This window comes from Nesoenas mayeri (assembly GCF_963082525.1).
Source record: "Nesoenas mayeri genome assembly, chromosome: 6".
In the NCBI taxonomy this organism is placed as follows: domain Eukaryota; kingdom Metazoa; phylum Chordata; class Aves; order Columbiformes; family Columbidae; genus Nesoenas; species Nesoenas mayeri.
Genome location: NC_137545.1, coordinates 11,142,556 through 11,162,841, shown reverse-complemented (window position 1 = coordinate 11,162,841; position 20,286 = coordinate 11,142,556). Strand labels below are relative to the sequence as shown.

At 40.7% G+C, this 20,286-nt stretch overlaps 2 protein-coding genes across 2 annotated transcripts in view; both read right to left on the bottom strand.

Annotated features, from left to right (window-relative positions):
* The window catches only part of LOC308041788 (RNA-binding protein 44-like), a gene marked incomplete at both ends in the record, with an annotated part of 36,933 nt that extends 31,246 nt beyond the window's left edge, over window positions 1-5,687 (bottom strand). The window contains 6 exons of the mRNA XM_080346697.1: window positions 241-343; window positions 1,811-1,985; window positions 2,050-2,107; window positions 2,597-2,784; window positions 4,003-4,061; window positions 4,197-5,687. Of these exons, the coding sequence (XP_080202823.1) occupies window positions 241-343; window positions 1,811-1,985; window positions 2,050-2,107; window positions 2,597-2,784; window positions 4,003-4,061; window positions 4,197-5,687 (2,074 nt within the window). The remainder of the gene's footprint in view (window positions 1-240; window positions 344-1,810; window positions 1,986-2,049; window positions 2,108-2,596; window positions 2,785-4,002; window positions 4,062-4,196) is intronic.
* Window positions 5,688-11,690: 6,003 nt separating this feature from the next.
* The window catches only part of LRRFIP1 (LRR binding FLII interacting protein 1), a gene marked incomplete at both ends in the record, with an annotated part of 108,137 nt that continues 99,541 nt past the window's right edge, over window positions 11,691-20,286 (bottom strand). Inside the window, 5 exons of the mRNA XM_080346297.1 lie at window positions 11,691-11,801; window positions 13,189-13,293; window positions 13,930-14,009; window positions 14,440-14,557; window positions 15,407-15,453. Of these exons, the coding sequence (XP_080202423.1) occupies window positions 11,691-11,801; window positions 13,189-13,293; window positions 13,930-14,009; window positions 14,440-14,557; window positions 15,407-15,453 (461 nt within the window). The remainder of the gene's footprint in view (window positions 11,802-13,188; window positions 13,294-13,929; window positions 14,010-14,439; window positions 14,558-15,406; window positions 15,454-20,286) is intronic.

The following is a 20,286-nucleotide window of genomic DNA, read 5'->3' as shown; positions in this document are numbered from 1 at the left end:
ATTCCAGCTACCTACATGATTTGGTACTACGTTATGAAGAGGTGACACATACTAGTTTTCACTTCTGAGTTAAGTAGCAATTCTTTTTCAACATATGAATTTAGGGCTGAGATAACATTGAGCAATTCTTTACAGAAAGAAAATTGAATATCCACATATGTTTTACAGATGGTTTATTTTTTTTTCCAATAAGTAAACTAACAAATAATGCAGTATTTGTAGTAGAAGCAGATCACTTACCACACTCCACATCCTGATCTTTATGTTGTCCTTCAAATGTCTTGGACGAAGTCGACTCACTTGGCTGACTGGCATCAGTTAAACATACAGCCTGTGGATTGTCCTATAAACGTGTTTCAGTTACATCACAGCACTTGTACCTAATCACGTTATTTTTCTGAGCTTCAGAATATTAAATGATTAAACCAGCACATTTTAAAAAGTTAACCTACTGATCATCTTCAAGAAGCCCAAATTATTTTATTTTGAAAGGACAACCAAAATGTCAAAAAGTCACACGAGCTGCATTTGCAATTACTGGCAGAGAATCCCAGTTTGAGCCCTGAAGACTGTGATGGCATCTGCATATACCTAAGAGAACACTACGCTTCACAACATAATATCTAGGAAACGCAGTAATGAACAAGTCCCTACCATGTTAACAGAAATTTTCCTTTCTTGCAGTTCTGGTGCTTCAAAGTCAGCTTTTCTTGTGCCTGAAACAGAACTAAAACAGAACCAAGAATTTCATACGAAATATGGCATGACCATTTTAAATTCTACAATGATACCAAGTACTCCAAAATATTAAATAGTTCCAAAAGCTCACAGTAAAATAAATAAAATGTGCTTAACAAATCTTAGCTCGACATGGGAACCAAAGTTTTTTGGTACCTGTATTTTATAAAAGCATTAGTTGCAACATAAAACATAAAGCTATGTTCCAGGTTTATATTAGGCTGGTTTTCCTTTATACCCAGACAGCTTTCTGTCCAATGTTTCCATGTATGTCTTTCCAATTTGAAATCTCTGTGCAATTTTTGATTCATTTTACTAATGTTAAGCATGAAATTTGAAAAATATCTCTATTCGTTTAGCTGATGCAGTACAAACTTATTGTCCAATCTGTTTTAATCTCCACTTACATAAAGTGGACATGGCTCTCAAAAATTCAGTACCATATGCCTTCCTGAAAGATGAAGTTATTTTTCTATCATTCTTCAAAACTGAATTATAATCTCAGCAGAACACCTTCTTCTGTGTCTAATATTATCTTTGTTGGCAGCAATGTCTTTTTGTTTTGGTGGGTTTTTTTGTGGGTTTTGGTGTTTTGCTTTTTGTTGGTGGTGGGTTTTTGTGTGTGTGTAGTTCTGTTGATGTTGTTTTTTAAGACAGATAGCATTAAAATTAGAGACAAAGGTTTTTAGTAGTGAAAGTAAGGAACCAGGAAAATTACCTGGAAATTGAAAAGTTTTACTATGAAGTTAGTAAAAAAATACAACCCCGTAGTTTGCATGTTAGAACACTACAGAATAAAAATCTCCTTAAAATAAAATCACTGTATGCAAATTGCTATTCTCGTCTTCAGCTAAAGAGTCTGGACCAACAAGATACATCCCAAAATAAAGAAATTCTAAGTTTACCACCTTTTAAACTCCTCATTGATTTTAACTTCAATAAATACCACACATGAGGACTACTTACTCATAGCAAAGATCCTCTCTGAAAAACTGTCAAAAAATAAAAGATTTGTCTTAATTTTCCGAAGAAAGCAATTTCTATTAAAAACAAAAAGCGATTAAGAAATTACCTTGGATGGGACATAAGGAGAGGAGATGGGGGACAACTTCATCTCAACTGATAGCGGTGGAAGTGCATTTAAAGGTATGCCCATTTTTATTTTCATTCTCATTCTGTTGTAATTCTCTTTTAGCTCTTCCAAAACCAGCATGAGAGATGAACATAATTCAGTATTTCTATTACATCTGTTAAAATATGTATAAGAAAATAAGATCAACTCAGACAGACAGCTGCTTTCCGGAGCCCTACTCTTTCACGGCAGTTCTAGGTGCTCTCCTGAACCCTCTCCTGAGCTTTGGAGCAGACACTAGCATGAGGAGGCTTTACCAGCTATCTGTGGCACAGTAAAGTGTTCCAAGGCAGAACTTCTTGGTGGAATTCCAGGTTCCTTACAAGGCATAAGCTTTATCAACTGGAGACTCTGCAATCTCCACCCACTTCCTGCCTCACCTCTTAACAGTCCTACATCTCCTCCCCTCTATGTATCTCACCACTCCTGAACAGATTCTCTGTACTATTCCTTCCATACAGAAAGACATTTTCCTGGAAACAAACTGGTGGTGGATTTTTATGTTTTGGGGTGTTTATTTTTGTTTTGGTTTGTTTTTTTGGGGGTCTGTGAATGCTACAGAAAATTTTAGGCTGAAAATAAGACTTGGCAGCTCTAGGAACAAAATATCTTTTGGACAACAATGCTAACTATAAACATTATTACAAGAAATGCATAGACTACATCAGTAATATTCAGCAATTAATGCCTTCTAACAAAGTTAGCTATTTCATTTAAAAGGACATTATAGTACATGCCTGCTAAAACATGTGGTTTCTTCCAAAGCCAGTTTGTAAATCTTCAAGCAGTGTTGATAGCACATCTGATAATGAGTGTTCAGAGTCTGCAATTCTGCTTCAATCGCTCTCTGCAGTATTTTTTCACAGCAGCTCGATGTAGAATTCTTCACAGTTTGTTTGTCAAGGTGTATCGGCCTTTAAAATAATAATAAGCAAAATCTTGAAGCCCTTGAGTCAATATTTTACATTCATGATGTTTTATTTTGAAACAAGTAGCTTTCCAGAAGCTATTTTTGTTATGATTCAAGGAGAAGAAAAAAAAAATATAAATAAAATTAGTTCCTCCTATTTACTACACAGAAAAAAATGATGTCTTCCAGTAGCTTTCACATTGTAATCAGCCTTAACTGAGAGGTGGAAACTCCATGAGCACCATAATAATTTCTATCCTAAAAGTGCAGTTGTGAGAACAAGAAGACACTTAACAACTCTGCTGATCCATAGACGCACTTAGATTTGTTTCCACAGTCAGAGAGGAATTTAGGTTGGAAAGTGTCTCTAGAGGTCAGCAGTACAAACATGCGTTCAAAGCAGGACTAACTTCAAATTTAGCTCAGCATCTTATCCAGGCCAGCTGCATTGTGGGGCTTGGGTTTTGTTTTTTTACATCTCCAAGAGAGGACACAGTACCATCTCTCCAACACTGTTCCAATCCTACTCTCACTGTAAGAAACTTTTTCTTACACCCACTTACAATTCCCCTCACTGTGACTGCTGGCTCTTGGCCTTGCAAAATGCAGCTCTGCAAAGAATTTGACTCCGTCTTCTCAGCAACCCATCACTCAATTGCCAAGAACTGCAGGGAGGTTCCCCACCTCCCCAGCCTTCCCTTCTCCAGGCTGATCAAACCCAGTTCCTTCAGCTCTCCCCACACATCAGGTGCTCCACCAGCTCCCCTCACCTTCTCCATGGTGGACTTCCCCCAGTCTGCCAGTCTCTTTCTTGCACTACAAGGTGCACAGCTGGAGATGCCTTTCCAGAGGCAAACTCACAAGCACCAAACAGAAGAACCAACACTTCCCTCCACTTCTTGCTAACACAGCCCCAGGATGTGGCTTCCCTTCTTCACCATACAGCAGCACTGCTGACTTACACTCGACTTGTTCTTGGCCAGTATACTACTGCAGACCAAGGCTCCTTTGGTCTTTCGTCAACTTCAGGAGGTCTTCAGCTCATTCTTCTTACTTGTCCAGGTCCCTCTGAAAGGCAGGCAGCCCTACCCTCCAGCCTAGGAGCTGCTACCCAGCAATCTTTCAGTACCATGAGTTTTGCTAAGTCACAGACACTTTTCATTCATTAAAAGAATCTTATCCAGCACCTAGAATTCCAAATGAAGAATGATTTGTGACCCACCTGTCAGTGCTTATCTTTAAACAGCTGCTACAAAGCCCATTTTTTGATACCCGCTGTTCCTAAATAAAAAAAAAACAACAAACCAACAAAACATTTTTAAAAGTTACAGAGTAACATTCGTGCAGACAAGTTCATAGCAAATTTTAAGTCAAAAAAACTGCTATATATCATAATTGCTTGTTTTCCTTAATTACCTGTAGTGAACTTATTTCAGCTGTTGCAGTATTGCCATCTGAGTGTTTTTCCACCGTGCCAGTAAGCTGCGAACAGATTTCCTCTGTACTACAGGCTCCACATGACCAGTCTGTATTGCAAGCAACATCTGCACAGCTTTCACGGCACCATTCCGCGGGTCGAGATTTGTTCATCATTGTTATCTCTGTATTAATAGCCCTGGATGAGAGACAAACCTGAGCACTGGTACTTCTGCTTGTTGTAAAGCAAGCTCTAAAATCAGAACTCACGTCAACAGCCTGGTTAACTGTAGAGTCACTGGCAACCTTTTTCAAGGTTTCACAATGCACCAAATTCAGACAGCTGGTATTTCCACACGAGGATTCATCTGCAGCTTCCACTCCAAAAAAGGGATTCTTGCTAGTGAGAACTGCAGAGACTGGGAACTGTGTTTCAGCATCCATCACAGCATAGCTGGCACCACGTGCGCACACAACAGGTTCTTCACAACTGTAGAAATCAGAGTGCTCTGCACATTTGCAAAATTGCACAGCTTCTGCATGGCTACGGCTACTGCAGGGGCCCTTCCCCATGGCTAAAGTCAAGGATTGTCTTGCTTCATTGAGATGCTGTGAATGTCTATTATTTTTTTCAAGCACTACTTCACTTGTAGCAACTTGAGGTAGCAGCCTGCCACCAATCAGGGGGGTGTCTTTCACCTCTTCATTTTCTAAACTGTCACATACAAGCAGATTTGGACAGACCACTTCTTTACTCCCGTAAGAACGACTTTCAAGTATACTTCCACAAACAACACTATGATACTCTGTCTGCTCTTCCTGATGATCACTGGTCATGCCGCTGGAATCTTGCAGAGACAGGGAGGCCTGAAGTAGGTGGGGAAGCTCTGGCTTAGCTGCTTCTAGGCAGGTTGGGTCACCTACATCATACTCAGAAGAACAATCTTCTGACACGTCAACAAGATTTTGTTCCGTTGTGACTCCACCCTCTGGAACTTCATGAACTGGATCTGTCAGCTTTAAGGTTTCGATGCCTATCGTTCCTCTTTGCTCAGAAAACTTACTTGAGCTATTCCCATCATCAAAATCTTGCTCGTGAGCACTAAGATACTCCAGCTGTGAATCTTCATCTAAATGGCTTTGCCTGCAATCATCACACACCCCGCAATTGAAATGGGTGTTGTCACATGCCCTTCCCAATGTATCAGCTTCTTTCTTGCTTTCATCTACCTGTGCGCAGCAAATTCTCATTCTCTGCTTATTATAGATTTCAATATCTGCATCTAAAGATGAATTTAAATAAGGTAAGCTGTCCTCGGAAAACGTTAATTCTGAAACTTTGGCAGAATGTGCCTGGCCAAAACCAGAGTGGTTAGTTCCTGCTGCAGCGTTTCTGACAAGCATGTGCTCAGTTTTCTCAGAATAAGTGTGGGAGGTCTGATTATAACATCTCCTTTTGCTTGTAACATCGCTCTTCTTTTCTGATTCCATGGTACAAACACTTAAGCCCTCCTCAGAAGAAGAAATCCACACAATTCACTTCCACTGCAGCCTCTCAAAGTAATTGGCTCATCTCTTCCTGTCAGTTTCTCACCTTAATAAAAATTAAGAGAAGTCTGAGATACTCCATGGTATATAAGAGGATATTAGTGTTTTAAAAAAGATGCTAAATTAACCATCCTATTTTTACCTACTGCATGCTAGTATAGAAGCCAAGAACTACATGGTGTGTTCTCAAAGAAAACCTAAGAGCTCACAAAAGGCTGTTTAAAAAAATTGCCACTCTTGCTTGTCTGACTTCAAAACATCCTCAGAGACCAGTCAGTCCTATTTTCTTACACTCTTGGGCAAAGTTTCCAACCTCCTACTACTGAAGCATTTCTTAGCTGAATCATCGGAATCCCTGCTGATCCACAGCGACCTATTTTTTAATACATCATATGTGAGCTCACAAGGTGTTTAGATGCACGTACTGACTCTCAAAGTCAAAATGCTGATGGTCGTGGATTTAGCGACCACAAACTGACCTCACATCATTCCTGATTGTTTACTGGCCTGTAAGCACTCCTTGCTACAATAAGCTTACAACTTCTTGATCCATGACCAGTATATTTACTGTAGGGAACATCCTTCAGTCTGAGAGCTATAAAAATATTAAAAACTACTGAAATTAGTAAAGAGGTGAACTTAGAGCTCTGTGCCTCCCAAGAACTAGAAAGCCTTCAGGTGTTGGACAGGGGGAAATGGAAGCATATTCATTAATTCTGGGAAACAAGAAGAAATGGTTATCAAGCACAGAACCATAAGAAAACCTGAGAATCTTTACAATTAGAAAGTGTAAGTCATGAAGGAAAACAAGAAGATGGTTTCTTGGATCAGAGCGCTTCTTTTAACAGAAGAAAACTGGACAATACAACTAAGAAAAGCAATACACCTGCTCTGGACTTGGAACAAACCTGGTTTCATAGCAAACGTGAACAAAAAGGAGAGGAAAAAAAAAACACATAGGGGTGGAAGACGCTCTTTGTGAAGCTTGTTTCTTATAAGCAGTTGTCAGGTCCTCTCTGCCTTCCCCCAGAAGCTTAAAATGAAGAGGGATACATACAAACATTAGACATATTTCTCAGTCACGTATGCTTTCTAAAGCACTGAAAATAAAGATAACAATTTTATGTTACAGTCATAGGCCTCTAACCTGACTATACTCTTCTGTAAGGCACTGCAAATTACAGCCCTGTCTGTAACTCCCCTCCAGTGGCACACAGACGAACCAGGAGGCCCATAAGCTGGGTTTCACAGGCTTCTAAAGACACAAGTCACTGGTTCATACTCCCGAGGAGGTTTCCAGAGTGGTATAGGTCTGTAAGGACCCAAGAGAAGTACTGAAGTGAGACACAGGCTGCTGGTGGAGCGTGAGAGTAGAAACTGAGGCCTGTTTCTTGGCCACTGCTCTGGGATTAACACACAAGTTCCATGAGTTCCATCCACTCCAGATACAAACAGCATGACCTGTGACTCATATCTGCACGGGAAGGTTTGCAGAATGTACCCCAAAGAGACAACATTATGATAGCTCTTCCTCGTGGGGAAACGTGGCCTGTCCTCAAATCTGCATCCACTCATTCTTCTCCGATAAGGATCATCATTAAAATTATGTCATTTGAAATCACTTAATGAAAATGGTTTAAATCAAGTCATCAATAGAAGTCAGTCGCCCTCCAAAAAAACACTTTACGATGATTTCATTATGAACTTCCACAGTAATTTGTTTCACAGAAGGCAGCTTTCTTAGTGCACTAACTTTATCTTCATCTCCTAACTCAAGTTTGAAACAACCTTATCTGTGAAAACAGATCTATTGCCATAACACTATAAAAGCACATCCTAGATGCCTAGACATAAAAAATAACACATTTATCACAGAGAGGTGACTTTCCCTCCCTCCCCTTTTTCCTTAAGAACAATTTAAGAGACAAGAACCAGAACCGCTCTAGGTATGTGCTAAATAAATACTAACACAGTTAGAACCCAACCCTGCTGTTAAAGCACAGCCACCGCTGAGCCCCCGGGAGGAACGGGGAGCCCGCACCGCAGCCTGGCGCCCCCACTCGCCACACGGGAACCCCGAAGGCGGCGAACGGCGGCTCACACCGGCTTCAGGGACGGCTGAGCACCCTTCCTGCTGCCCACGGAAGCCAGTTAGCCCACTCTCCACCCCCGGACCGCCCCGCTCCAGCGCCCACCCCCGCCCTGTCACCAGTTCCGCGCCTCGGCCAACGGCCACACGGAGCACGCGCCTAACGGCCGCCAGCCGCCGCTCACCGCCGCGCCTCCAGCCCATTGGCTACCACGACAAACGCTCCAGCGTCTGATTGGCCGGCGCGGCTCCCCGCGTGTTCCCACCCTCCACGGCCGCGGCGCCTCGGGGCGCTCGGGCCGTTCCCCGCCGCTCCTCGCACGGCGCCGCCCGGCTCCGCGCAGCCGCCCGGTTGCTGGTGCGGTGGCCGAAACCTGCCGGCAGCGGGCACGCTGGCGGTCTGAAAGAGAGCGGTACAGCCGCGGGAGTTGAGTGCAGTGAACTGGGGAACGGCACCCGGTTACTGATTGTAGATGGACACGTTATTTCTTCAAGGTCGGTTCTAGGCCTTACTCCTTCCTTTAAACACAAACATGTAAAGTTCTTAATAAAGTGTGCAAAACATCACTGAGCTGCCTAAAGCAAACTATTCCACAAAGCCATATAAGTGACTGTTTGGAGCATTTGAAGCAGAGACAAGCAGTGAGGTCGCCCTTGGTATATTTCATGTGATCTGTGGCAACACCCATGGTCAGTACAAAATGAAACTTAATAGTGAAACTGACAGGTTTGTGATGAACCAAGTTGCCTCCTGTTGCGAAGGATTCATCCAGGGAAAGTTACTACATAGGTTACCTATATGTTCACCATAAATATTTTACATTGAGAATGAATCCAATTAGCAATATCATTCAAATTCCTCCTGCTGGGACACTGTCCCTGTGCCCCCACTCCCCAAGGGCACCTTGCTGGTAGAAATGTTAATATTTGGAAGTACATCTCGCACCAATGCCCTTACACACGAGCCCACATCTTCATACATTTTACAACCAGCACTGCAGTAATATATTAAAAAGGAAAATGAGCCTGCTACACCAGTATCATCCAAAAAGTCTGTATTTTCCAAGAGAACTTTTACCAGTAACATCATCATGACAGACCACTCCATAAAAACTACCCAAACAAGTGACATTTTTATTGGCGAGTTCTGCTAATGAATTTCCTTTTCCACACTTGTATCGCCTTAAAGATTTAAAAAAAAAAAACAAACAAAACATCTCGGGTAACATTCCGTTTGCAAACAAACAATAAAATTATTTAAACATTTTAAAATAAAACAAAAGATAGCAATTTTAAATACAAATTCTAGGAATACCTGTCCTGGTTCCCCCAGGAGCCGCTCCTCGCCAGGCTGGGTACCGAGGCTCTCCCATTTGGAGCTCAATGAAAAGGACCGGGGCAAGTGCTATTATTACCATTGCAAGCCCTGTTGTACATTCTTCACAGGAAAACATAAAACATTTTGCAGTAAACCAAGCGGTACTTTTTCTTCCCTTGTTCTAAAGCTAAGTCACACTGAAAGTTTGGGGGGGGACGGGGGGCAAAACGTGGCTTCAACATTCAGCTACTTTATCACACACAAAGATTTCTACTAAGAGCATATCCAGGTTGAAATACACGTCTGTTTCCTTTCATGAGGTTAATGCTTATGGGGCGCGAGATGCAATCTACTTTGAAATAATAAACACATCACTTCTTGATGAGCAAAGTATTATTTTTAGCCTTTTGGACCGACGCATAGTTGTGAGGTTGTTTCTCCTAGACCTTGCCAGGAGAGGCAGTTTTAACTGCTACCACAAATAAAAAGATGACCCGTGGCAACCACGTACTTTCTAATCAGTTAGTAAAATGTTGTATTTAGCATGTTTGTTTGCATTCTAAAGAACCCTCAGGTCATGTTTTTAGGCCTCGGAGGCTTTGTACACCAGAAATTACACAAGTCAACCACAGAAAATTGTAAATTGGTAAAATTGGTATCCACAGCTATTTTGAGGTATTCCACAAGAAAACCTGGCTCTGCACCTGAATGTTCCTCTCAAAAACCAAAAAGACAAAAAGAACCCCAAGCCCTAGCTGGAGTGGAAATTCCATTTTAAAAGATTTCTCTGATCACCATGTTCCACCACATTTGATCACCAAGGACATACCTTATTTCACAAAAAAGAAAAAAAAAAGCCTTCTTCATCCTTTTCCTGGAATTTGAGTACTTCATTCCTAAAATTCTGGGTACGCTCAGAAGAGATGAAGACAATAGTGTTATTTTCTAGCCAAACCAGAGAAACACATTCAGACACTGTTTTTGGTTTATTTAATTTATGAAGGTGCTCTAAGAAGATACCAGCGATCCCCTTAACGTTGAAAATAGCAGCGGTTCATACTCTAACCTCCCATTGGTGAGGAAGAGGCTAGGGAAAAATCTGGACCAGAGAATCTGAAGACCAAGTTAAGAAAGAAATGGTCTCCTGGGTCTGGATTTGGCTTGATAGAACCGTATCTATTGAGGCAGTCGGTATGGACAGAAGGTTGTTCCTGTGGAACAGGAGATGCCGCTTTATGGCGTGAGCAGGTTCCTAAGGGCCTGGCTGCCTGCCTTACTCACAAGCTTTTCTGTCAGGGCTGAATGGGGAAGGAGAGCTTTATTCTTCAGGTAACTGCTGTTCTCCTTTTGAGTAGTACATTCAGAACAATTTCCAATAAACCAGAGCTGTAGTGCTAGTTGGGTATCATAAACTGCCTGCAACTTTTCATTGGTTACATTATTTCTATGAAAAGTGGAAAAACTTTACAGTCACCTTAGAAGGAAATCATTTGCTGCTTCTGTAGTTGTAGAAAAACCATAGGCAGGAATATTTTCTAAAGTGCTTCTTTACTTATCAGTTACTTTTTAAAAAAATGAGACTTGTATTCTGTAGCGGCATAGTTTCCTAGCAGTTCATGGACCAGTAGATAGTTTCTGATGTAAAAAACCCATTATGTACTTTGTTTAAGCAAATGACACTTGCTTTGACAAATGCACCAAAGTGAGAGATCTAAATGCAAACCCCACCATTTCTTAAAACACGGCCTTATGCTGGTTTATTAACGCAACTTTACATCCTTTAAAAGTAGTTTACTTCAATTCCAAGAGCAGGGATTAAATAATACAAATAAAAGTTGAAAATTCAATGAAGCTATTGCCTATTTACCCTGAAATAAAATAGTCTTATGATTCAACTGGTGCAAAAATCCCTCCAAACACCTTTGTTTTATTGGCAAAGTCATTTAAGGTCACTTTTGCTTCCGAGACCATCTTCTTCCATGGTTTCCACTGAAGGAATTTTGCTTTATAATGGCTTGTGGTTCCACAGTGATTTGTAAATGAAAAACCTACCATGAATAACTCTACCGTAGTCAGTAAGTTACAGATACTGTCATGAGAAAGTCCAAAACTTACAGTGCGTTCTTTCTTTTTAAATTTTCAGCAAGACACAAAATTCCAGTCCAGTTAAAGTGTTTTCTTTGAATACCATTTTAAATGGCAATAAATGGCTGCTGTGCCTTCTGGATGGAGAACTTAATGCGATGCCCAATGTGCTTCTTATACGGTAGACGGCTGTTGTACTTCAAACATACCCAAAGAACAGTGTTGAAGGGCCCCCGCAGGCACAGCCATTTGCATCAGCTACTCCTACATATACAGTGCAGTTGGTTTGAATCTGCGCAGAGAGAACCGCAGCTGGGTGGCACGTAGCAAATGTTGGAGTTGTCTGTTCTCAGAAGGCATGACACAAAGCATCCCGGACAGCAAGAGACAGAAGCATCTGCAACATTGTTCTGATTCTGTCAAAGTAGTAGTAGCTTCCATCGAAAGGTGGTGGTTATTGCTGAGACAGTAAAGCACTTCGGTTGGCTTTCATCTTCTCCAAGCGTTTTACTAGATGACCATTGCTGACTTCAAGCTCTTCGGTTTTATCCAATGCTGAACGGAGCTGAAGGAAGGAAGCAGGGGAAAAAAACAAAACAAAACCGTAACTTTCACAGTGTTTTCCATTTCCAAAGATAAAACAAGGTTTGTAGTCACCAACGCTAACTGACCCTATTGCTGGCATTTCCTTACAAGATAAAGCAGTTGAAAATTCCTAGTAGTGGAGTTAAACGTAAACGTTGTGTAACTGCCTGTGCTGTTGCTCTGAAGGCCACACACACGCAGATATTTTCTAAGCACAGTGCCAAGAATCCAAGGTATTTACAGAATGTTGGACAAATGGCTCAGACTTCGCCTCAACCTCAGAGGCACGGATGCTCAGAGATATCTGCTGGGTCACATCCGCCTGTCTTGCTGCCTGGCTTTTACATTTCTGGTTCCCAGAACGGCAGCCACAGCTGTGGGTTCAGTGCCTTGGTTTTCTATAAAACCCACCATGAGATGAAGGTAGGAAGAGACGGGTGGACAGCACAGAGCAATATTTACAGGCAGCATAGCAGAAGGGGTATTTAGAAAAAGCAAAGAGCCAAACTGAAAAAAATCCACAAAACGCCAGGAGGCAGGTGTGAAAGAAGCTGATGAACATATCTAAGCTGGTTGTAGCAGCGACTTAGATCACAAAGTTTGGTAAGACAAGTACGGTCAAAACCATAGACAGCTTGAGGATGCCGTGTTTTAAGATCGAGAAATACAGACAGTAAGAATGTGAATCAGCAAGAATGATTCACATCCATTTAGCACTTCAGTTTAGACTCTGAAGCTTGAAAGTTTAAGCTGTCGTTCCTGGTAGTTTCACTGTGCTTAAATAATGAAGCACCCAAATTAGCTTTACAGCAGCATTTCCAGGTTTTTACTCTAATTTTTGAGTCACGTGTTCTAAAAAAACTAATGTTTTGTGTTTACAAACCCAGAAGCTGTAACACCCAAAGTAATGAGCCTTCAAGTACAACACACAACAAGGACAGCAAATTAGAAATAGGAACTCTTCGGCTTGATCAATGTCAAACCACACAGCTGTTGAACACTCACAGCTGCAAAGCAGCATGCAAACCTGCGCATTTGAAAGCTGCTTCTACATTCAAGTTCTACAGGAAGAACTTGCGATTGCTCCAGAGAACCGACTCTGGCACAAAGCAAGGCATTACAAGTCAGTTAGGGAAGAAACAGTGAGATGTCACTTGGAGTTCACAGTTGTGACTGTCACTCCAGTTTGAGTGCTGAAAGTTTGGTTAAACATCTAGAACAAATAACTAAGGCAATTAAAAAAGCAGACGTTTATTCTTTGCTCTGCCAAGAAGGGTAGTTCCTCCTCTAAAATGCACCAGATAAACCAGTTTCCCCAGGCAGTGCAGGCTGACTGCAAGCCCATCAGAGTTCATATTCAGAATTACCTCTCTCTGTAGTTTGCGCTTCTCTGCTTTCAGTTCATCTTCTATTCTTTCAGCATTTTCAGCAGCAGTTTTGTATCGGGCTACCTGACCTTCCAACCGTATTACCTAAAGTGAAGGCAATTTTTTCAAATTAAAAGCTGTACCAAGAATTTACTCCGATGCGTTACTCTTCCACTAGCAGTTAAGCAATAATCACGGAGATGCTCATTTTTCTGTAGTAAAATAAAGGCATATTTTGAGGGAAAAAAATATACCATGGTAACTTACTCCAGATCTTCAATACACACCCATATTTAATAAGCTTCCAGTAACAAACAATTCAGTCTATTCACTAAATTTATCTTACCAAGAGTATCACTGACATACTCTGGATAAGAGCAAACAGTCAAAATTGAACAGTCTTGTATAAAATCCATATATACTACATCACATGCCAGAAGCCATTTTAAAATTGTCAATAGCTAGGCATAAGAAAGTATTCTGAAGAGTTCAGTAAGTGCTTTCAATATACCTTTTTGCCTCTGAATGTTTTTCCTTCGGTAAACATCAATAATAAATTCACCCTTTCCCATACATAAATGAACGCATTTTAGTCTTTACAACTTAAGTCCAGTAGCCCTGATGTGCCAACACTCCTGCTTCTTATTTTAAGGGAAAATCACAGTAATCATTATTTCATTTATCATATAATAAACCACACTTTCCCTTTGCATAAACAAACAGAACAAACAAAGAACTTACATTCTGCTCCAATGCTGTTATCTCTTGCTCAGACTTTGCTAGTTTAAATTTGAGATCGCTGATCTGTCTGTTGGCATCTCCTGAAAGAATTGCGGATTTATCAGAGATGTCAGAACAAGTGTCAACAGCATCTTCTAACAAGTCTGTCAGAAAATTTCCATGCTACAGTGGCAGGGTGGCACGTGCTCTCTGTCAAAAACAGTGCCCAGCAGATAGGCGCTGTCCCAGTCTCACCTCATTCCCTTCTGACCACTATGAAAGCAAAATTAACCAGGAACTCAGCCCAGCTGGGGAACACAAGGGAGATTTCCAACTGCAACTGCATTCTTGTTCAAGCAAAGTGTAATTATTCCCTCACCACTAATAGAGATGCACGGCTGGCTCCCAGTTTGAAGCTCCCTTAGAACCGAAGGCTCATTTTTACTTAGAGCCATGCGGTTATTGTACAGATATGTTTTTCTCACTCACGCGCAAGACACAAACTTCTCTTAAAATAAAAATGTAGCTCACTTTGGAGGTCAATCATGTGCATATCTGTCCCATTTTCTAGAACTTCATCTTCAGATTGTGTGTTTTCCATCTTGCCATTCTTTTGTTTTTCTTCCAGTTGTCCCTTTAATTTTCTAACCTGAAGGACACAAAACAATTGGTTAATAAAATCAATAAGGGAAGAGTGTGGCTCAGTACTCAAATTCACTGAGGTATGATAAAACAAATAATTTTTTTAAAACCTAAATTAAAAAAAATTACAAAATAATTTCCTACAAATGACTGATCATATGTTAAATATCAGTGCTTATGCGTAAGTTCAAGACCAAACATAATGAGTTGAAGAAGACTGTTTTACTAGAAAAGCCGTTTTGCTTTGTGTGAAGTCTCAAGGCCAGGGAGATAAACCATAAATGAAAGCATAGAGCATCCTGTAGAGAAACAGATCAGCTACCATTTTTTGAATAAGCTTTATATCTGCTATAGAATATCATGGTAGCAGCAATAATTACTTTGCCATTTACCCATCTACTGTAATTCCCCCATCACTTCTTTCCAAATGGCCCATTGCCCACAGTCCCAGCAATCGGGAAGGCTTACTCCTGGAGACAGAATTTGCTTCTGCAATTTCTGGACCATATTTATATTTCTTTTCCCTTGGGCTTGGCCAATATGAAGCATTATTTTTCAGAAATAGCCCTGGAGAAGGAATTTCAGGTAATGGAGGACACTGAATGTCACTGATAAGCAACATGACCGGGTTACATCTTTCTTCTTCTGTATCCTGAGTTAACAGGCAGGAGAAATGTTTCAGAGGAAGAATAAAGTGGCTGTAACTCCTCAGCAAGAGCAACCCAGCACGTTCTGAAAGGCAACAGCATTGCTCTTCTATATATTACGTTAGGGCTATTTTCGTTTCTTTTTTAATCTCTACGATTCTTATCACGGATTCAGTAAACACACAGCATTTCAGTTTTCTTGTGATTACCTGGTCTAGTAAGGATTCGCGTTCATCAATGAGCTTTTTCAGCCTGTCTGAAAGAGAAAACTCAAAGTTCAGTGCCCACTTGACCGAGCCGCACATTTCAGAGCGCATCTGATACCAGAGCGAACCGGTAAGGTTAGTGAAACTACTGATGAAGGTAGTTATGCACGTACCACAGGCAAGGAGGCCACAGGCAGGGCTGGGGAAGGGCTGCAGCCAGGGGAGGTTAGGTCATTCTCACAGAACATGCTTGTCACGGCAGCAGCAGCACCCAGCTGCATGCAAAGAGGCTAATCTTCTACGTTAGGTTAGCATGCAAGAACTCTATGGTCAAACACAACTGCAACACAAAATCTCACACATCTTTACAGTTTAACATGATGAAAGTACTGTAAATACCTGTAATCATAGCTAAGCACATTCTCAGCACTTTAAATCTTCCCTTATTTTACTAAACAGCAGGGCAATAGCATTTTGTGTTCTCTCCAGTATTATGACCAGAAAAATATTTGACCACTAAATTATTTTTGTTTCAAATGTAGCAGTCTGGTAAAACATTTTTTTGTTTTTAATCCTTCACAGTCAATTCTCCTGGTCAGACATCAAGCAGGTGATGGGCAATCTGGACCACTGTTGTGTCACACTTGAACTTGGACGTGCTACAGATCAGCACATGGATATGTGTGGCATTCATCAACAAAGTGCACATTACAAAGTGAGACAACTGGAAAAAATAGAACTAGAAGCAAAAATATCACCTTTTTTTTTTTTCTTCTTTATTTAGGGTGCAAAATGTGAAAGCATTTTAGCAGGTACTGTATTGCAACAAGTCTTAATTCTCAAATTTTCTTATCACTAAAATTACCTCATTAATCAACCTTAGTGTGTTCAGGTATACCTCAATAGATCATAGCATTCAAATATTCTTATTAGAAGAGGATATATTGACCTCAGGCAAGTCTTACTCCACAAGATTGATGTGTATGTTCTTTTGCAGTTTTCTTTAGCTTGGCTCCCTTGCCAGCAAGGAGCACCTGTGCAGAACCAAGCTGGCGGGTGTTCAGAGCTCAACTCCACATCTAAGGTTTAGACCGTTCATTAAATGCTTAAAATCCAAAGGTCACACAGGAAAAGTTGTTGGGTTTTTTTGTTGGTTTGGTTTGTAAAGGAAAGGACAGCAATTTGCAGATAAAAGGCTTTTACCAGGTAAATTCTGTTGACAAACTTAAGTATTTCCTAAAAGCTTTAAAGATATCCACACTGTAGTCCCTAAAATCCTGAACAGACCAAAGTCTCGTGGCCCACCATTTTTCTTGTTAACACACGAAATAAAGGGAATAAAGAATTTATATTGAATCAAATCACAGGGAAAACTAAGTTTTCAAACAGAAGTCCCTCTATACGGCAGACATTTACATTAGCTAGTAATGATGTGGCAATTCCCCTCCTGGGTATACAAGTTCCCATATACCAGCAATCATTTTAGAGCATGGAATAAAACCTTTACCTTGGCTTCTGATGCAATAACCAAATACAGATCTTAAAGTGACATCCCCGTTCCGCAGTTCTAAACATTCATTTTGAACCTCCTCCAGTCCTATCTTTTTTTTTAAGCCATTTGTAACACACTCAACATTGTTACACCTGAGCATTCACATGGGAAAAAAAAGCAAACACAACAATATAAAACAAAAACAATAAACAAACCACATTTTGTAAACTATCAAGAGTAACAAAAATTTACAAGCATAAACCCCTTCAAAATAATCAAACAATTTTACATATCTATATGAGAAGGAAAAGAAACTTAAGACAAATTCTGTAAAAGATGCAAGAAAGAGAAGAAAAATAAAGGTCAAGGAAGAAAGCAAGGAGAGCAAACAGCAAAAGAAAGGTCAGAAGATATTCAGACTTTGGAGACAGGGTTGGGAGTCACAGGTCAGCAAAGATAAAGAAATGAAGTTACTAAGAAGTGGAAAGAGAACAAGGACTGATGCAGAAGGAAACCTCTAGGCCACTACAAAATTAACCCAAACTAACTGATTCCAAATGGGCCAAATAATCCACCTTGATCCTGCAAATAACTTAGTCATGCATACAGCTAAGTGACTTTGATTAGCATGACCACTGCTGTGGGCTGCATTATAACTGCCTGAAGAAATGACACCTCAGTTTCCAGTAAGGAAGCACAGCAGCTTCCCCCAGCCTCTTTCCCTCCAAAATGGATGTTGGCATTTTAGGATGAGCCTTCAAATTCCATCTCACCACCAGTTTTCTCTTCCCTCATTACAGACACCCGTGCACCCTACTGGGACAAAGGACATAGTGGCAGTGGCAGCAGGATTTACAAGACCACAGAAAAAAATCAGTTTGCTAAAACTGTCATTTATGTAGAGAAGTTTTCTGAATGTATAGATGGCGGTCTCTTCGGTTTCACTTATCTTAAAACCTCACACTAATAAAGAAAGCTTACTTTAGCTCTAACAGATATCTCTGTACAGCTACCTTGTTTTTCCAACAAATCAAGGATCTGAGGACCCTGAGAACAGGTGAGCAGGAAAAAAAAGCAACCTACCGAATTAGGACACGAAGCTGCTAATGACAATTCTCATCCATAACAGTCACTATCCTTATTTCACATAGGAAGACACTACGGTGAATAATTAAGAGTGTGACATTAATTTCACTTAAATTTAACTTGGGTAACATGATTCCCAGGCTACTTGCTGCACCCGATTCATGGCTTTCATATGCAAAGGAGCTTAACAGAGGGCTGAAGGAGAAGCTGGGCCCTGGGAAGGCCTGAGAGAGAACAGGACAGAAAGGTGGTGGTTATCAGCATCTTCTGCTATTGTACAGGCCTGTTTGTAAATCAAATGACTATTCTCATGACCTCCAGGTATTGCTAGCAAGGGCGCTGCTTCCATGGTGGAGTTGACCTCATCTCCCCTCATCAGCCACAGATCCTTGGTGTCTCCTCCTACTTGGAAGGGAGCACATGGTAAAAAGCAGCTGGTTTTAACCTGAGTTATTTGTACGATGCATGGCCCAGAAAGTAATTAACACTGATGCAAATGAGAGGGCTAAACCGTACTTGGAGTGTGGGAAGGCATCCCATGAAATCACAGCAGCAGCCATAAGCAGCTATGCAGAACAGTGCAAGATCCTCACTGTCAGGTCAATAGCAGGTTGGGCAACAGTCCCTCTCCACATCTGTCAGTTTATTTTGGAACACAAGAAAACAACAACTAATACTGAGAAATGCATTCCTCTCTTTCTCAGAAAGGGGGATACTGCTGGGGACAGGCTGTTGGAACAGTGAATAAACATAGGATTTAGAAGACACCAGCTTGCAATGGTAGTTTTGAGGGTGACAGGAGGACTGTTCTTTTCCATAATAAAGGAAACATTGACCACATGGCTTGTCACTATTTTTGGATTAGGGGGAAAAATAAAAAGGTTTCTTCAGCTACTGCTTTTGAAAGCATTTCAGGTTAGCTCTGAATTCGCAGGAATGCACAAACCTGGGCTACACGCTACACGTGGCACTAGGTATTGAACAAAACACCCAGCGCGCATTATTGGCAGCTATGGAGCTATGCCGAAAGACAAGACTCTTACACACTGAGAGCAGCGCTCACTGCAGCACTCAGCAGCAGGCTGGCCCTGCTCAAAACAAAATGGGTAACGTAACAGCAGCAAATATGAATCTTGATGTTAGTTCATCTCGTGATTTCTTGGTTTCACGTTAGACTTCATAAAAAGGCTGATTTTGATCTTATCCTTTTTCTGTTCTATATTGCAAGGATAATGCCAAAAGTAGTTTTCAATTATGTAACTTTACCAAAGACGCATTTTCTGGGGAATTCCTCCCAAGACACTGTCCCCCTCTCTCTCTTACGGCACACATTCCACTCAAATGCCAGCTGGCATAGAATTATTAAGTTCAGAATATAACATCTAGCAGTCCCCTTTATCTTCAGGATGATTTATCCCTCGATGTACATATGCTCAAGCAAAAACCAAAGAGGTAAAGACGATCGTGACCTTCTCACAATTCCAAGCAGCTCACGTTCAAGAATGGATTTATAGCCCATCAGCTTTTCTTCACTGCCTGTCCATGTTCCTGCTCCTACCCTAGTTTCACCAAGAGATGCCCAGTTACTGTGGAATAAAAGCTGGTACATGGACAATTAAGATGAGAGTTGTCATTCCTTCTCCTGTGACCTGGCTTTAAAAAGGACATCTTACAGATTCTTTGTTTTCTGAAGAGGTAAAGCTAGTTAAAATCAGGTCCTTGTTAATTCCCTCAACCATTCAGAAGCACATCTATTAGAAATGAACTCACATGAAAAATACAGGACGTGCCAGCACGTGCCTAATTGAACTCAGAGTTGCTTATAGATCCATCCCCCAAGGTAGGCGAAGCCTGGTAAGCACATTTAATTATATATTTATGTGTATTTAACATTTAAATATAAATACATTTAAAATACTTTAAGCATTAAACCATATATTATTGTTGTGAGTACAGCAGAGACAAATCTTTTACATAAATACTGCTACATAGTAAGAAGAGCTTCTTTTTAAGATCTGTGACTTTTTAGTCTAACCTTTAGCGTAAAACCTTAAGAACAACTGCTAATACTTACAGAAACCACACTGGAACTGTTGTAAGTTGGAGAGAAGCCATATGAAAAGAGTTACAGGTTTACAGTCCCGTTACAGGTTTAGAGCTATGGGTGCCATCACTTATTAAAGGTCCTCAAACATCAAGGCTGCCCATTTCTAGTAAGATCACTCTTGTAGCTACGTAGCACAATGCAATAAATCTAACAGAGAAGGCTGCTGAAAAATGTTTTTTGAAATGATATAAATAAATA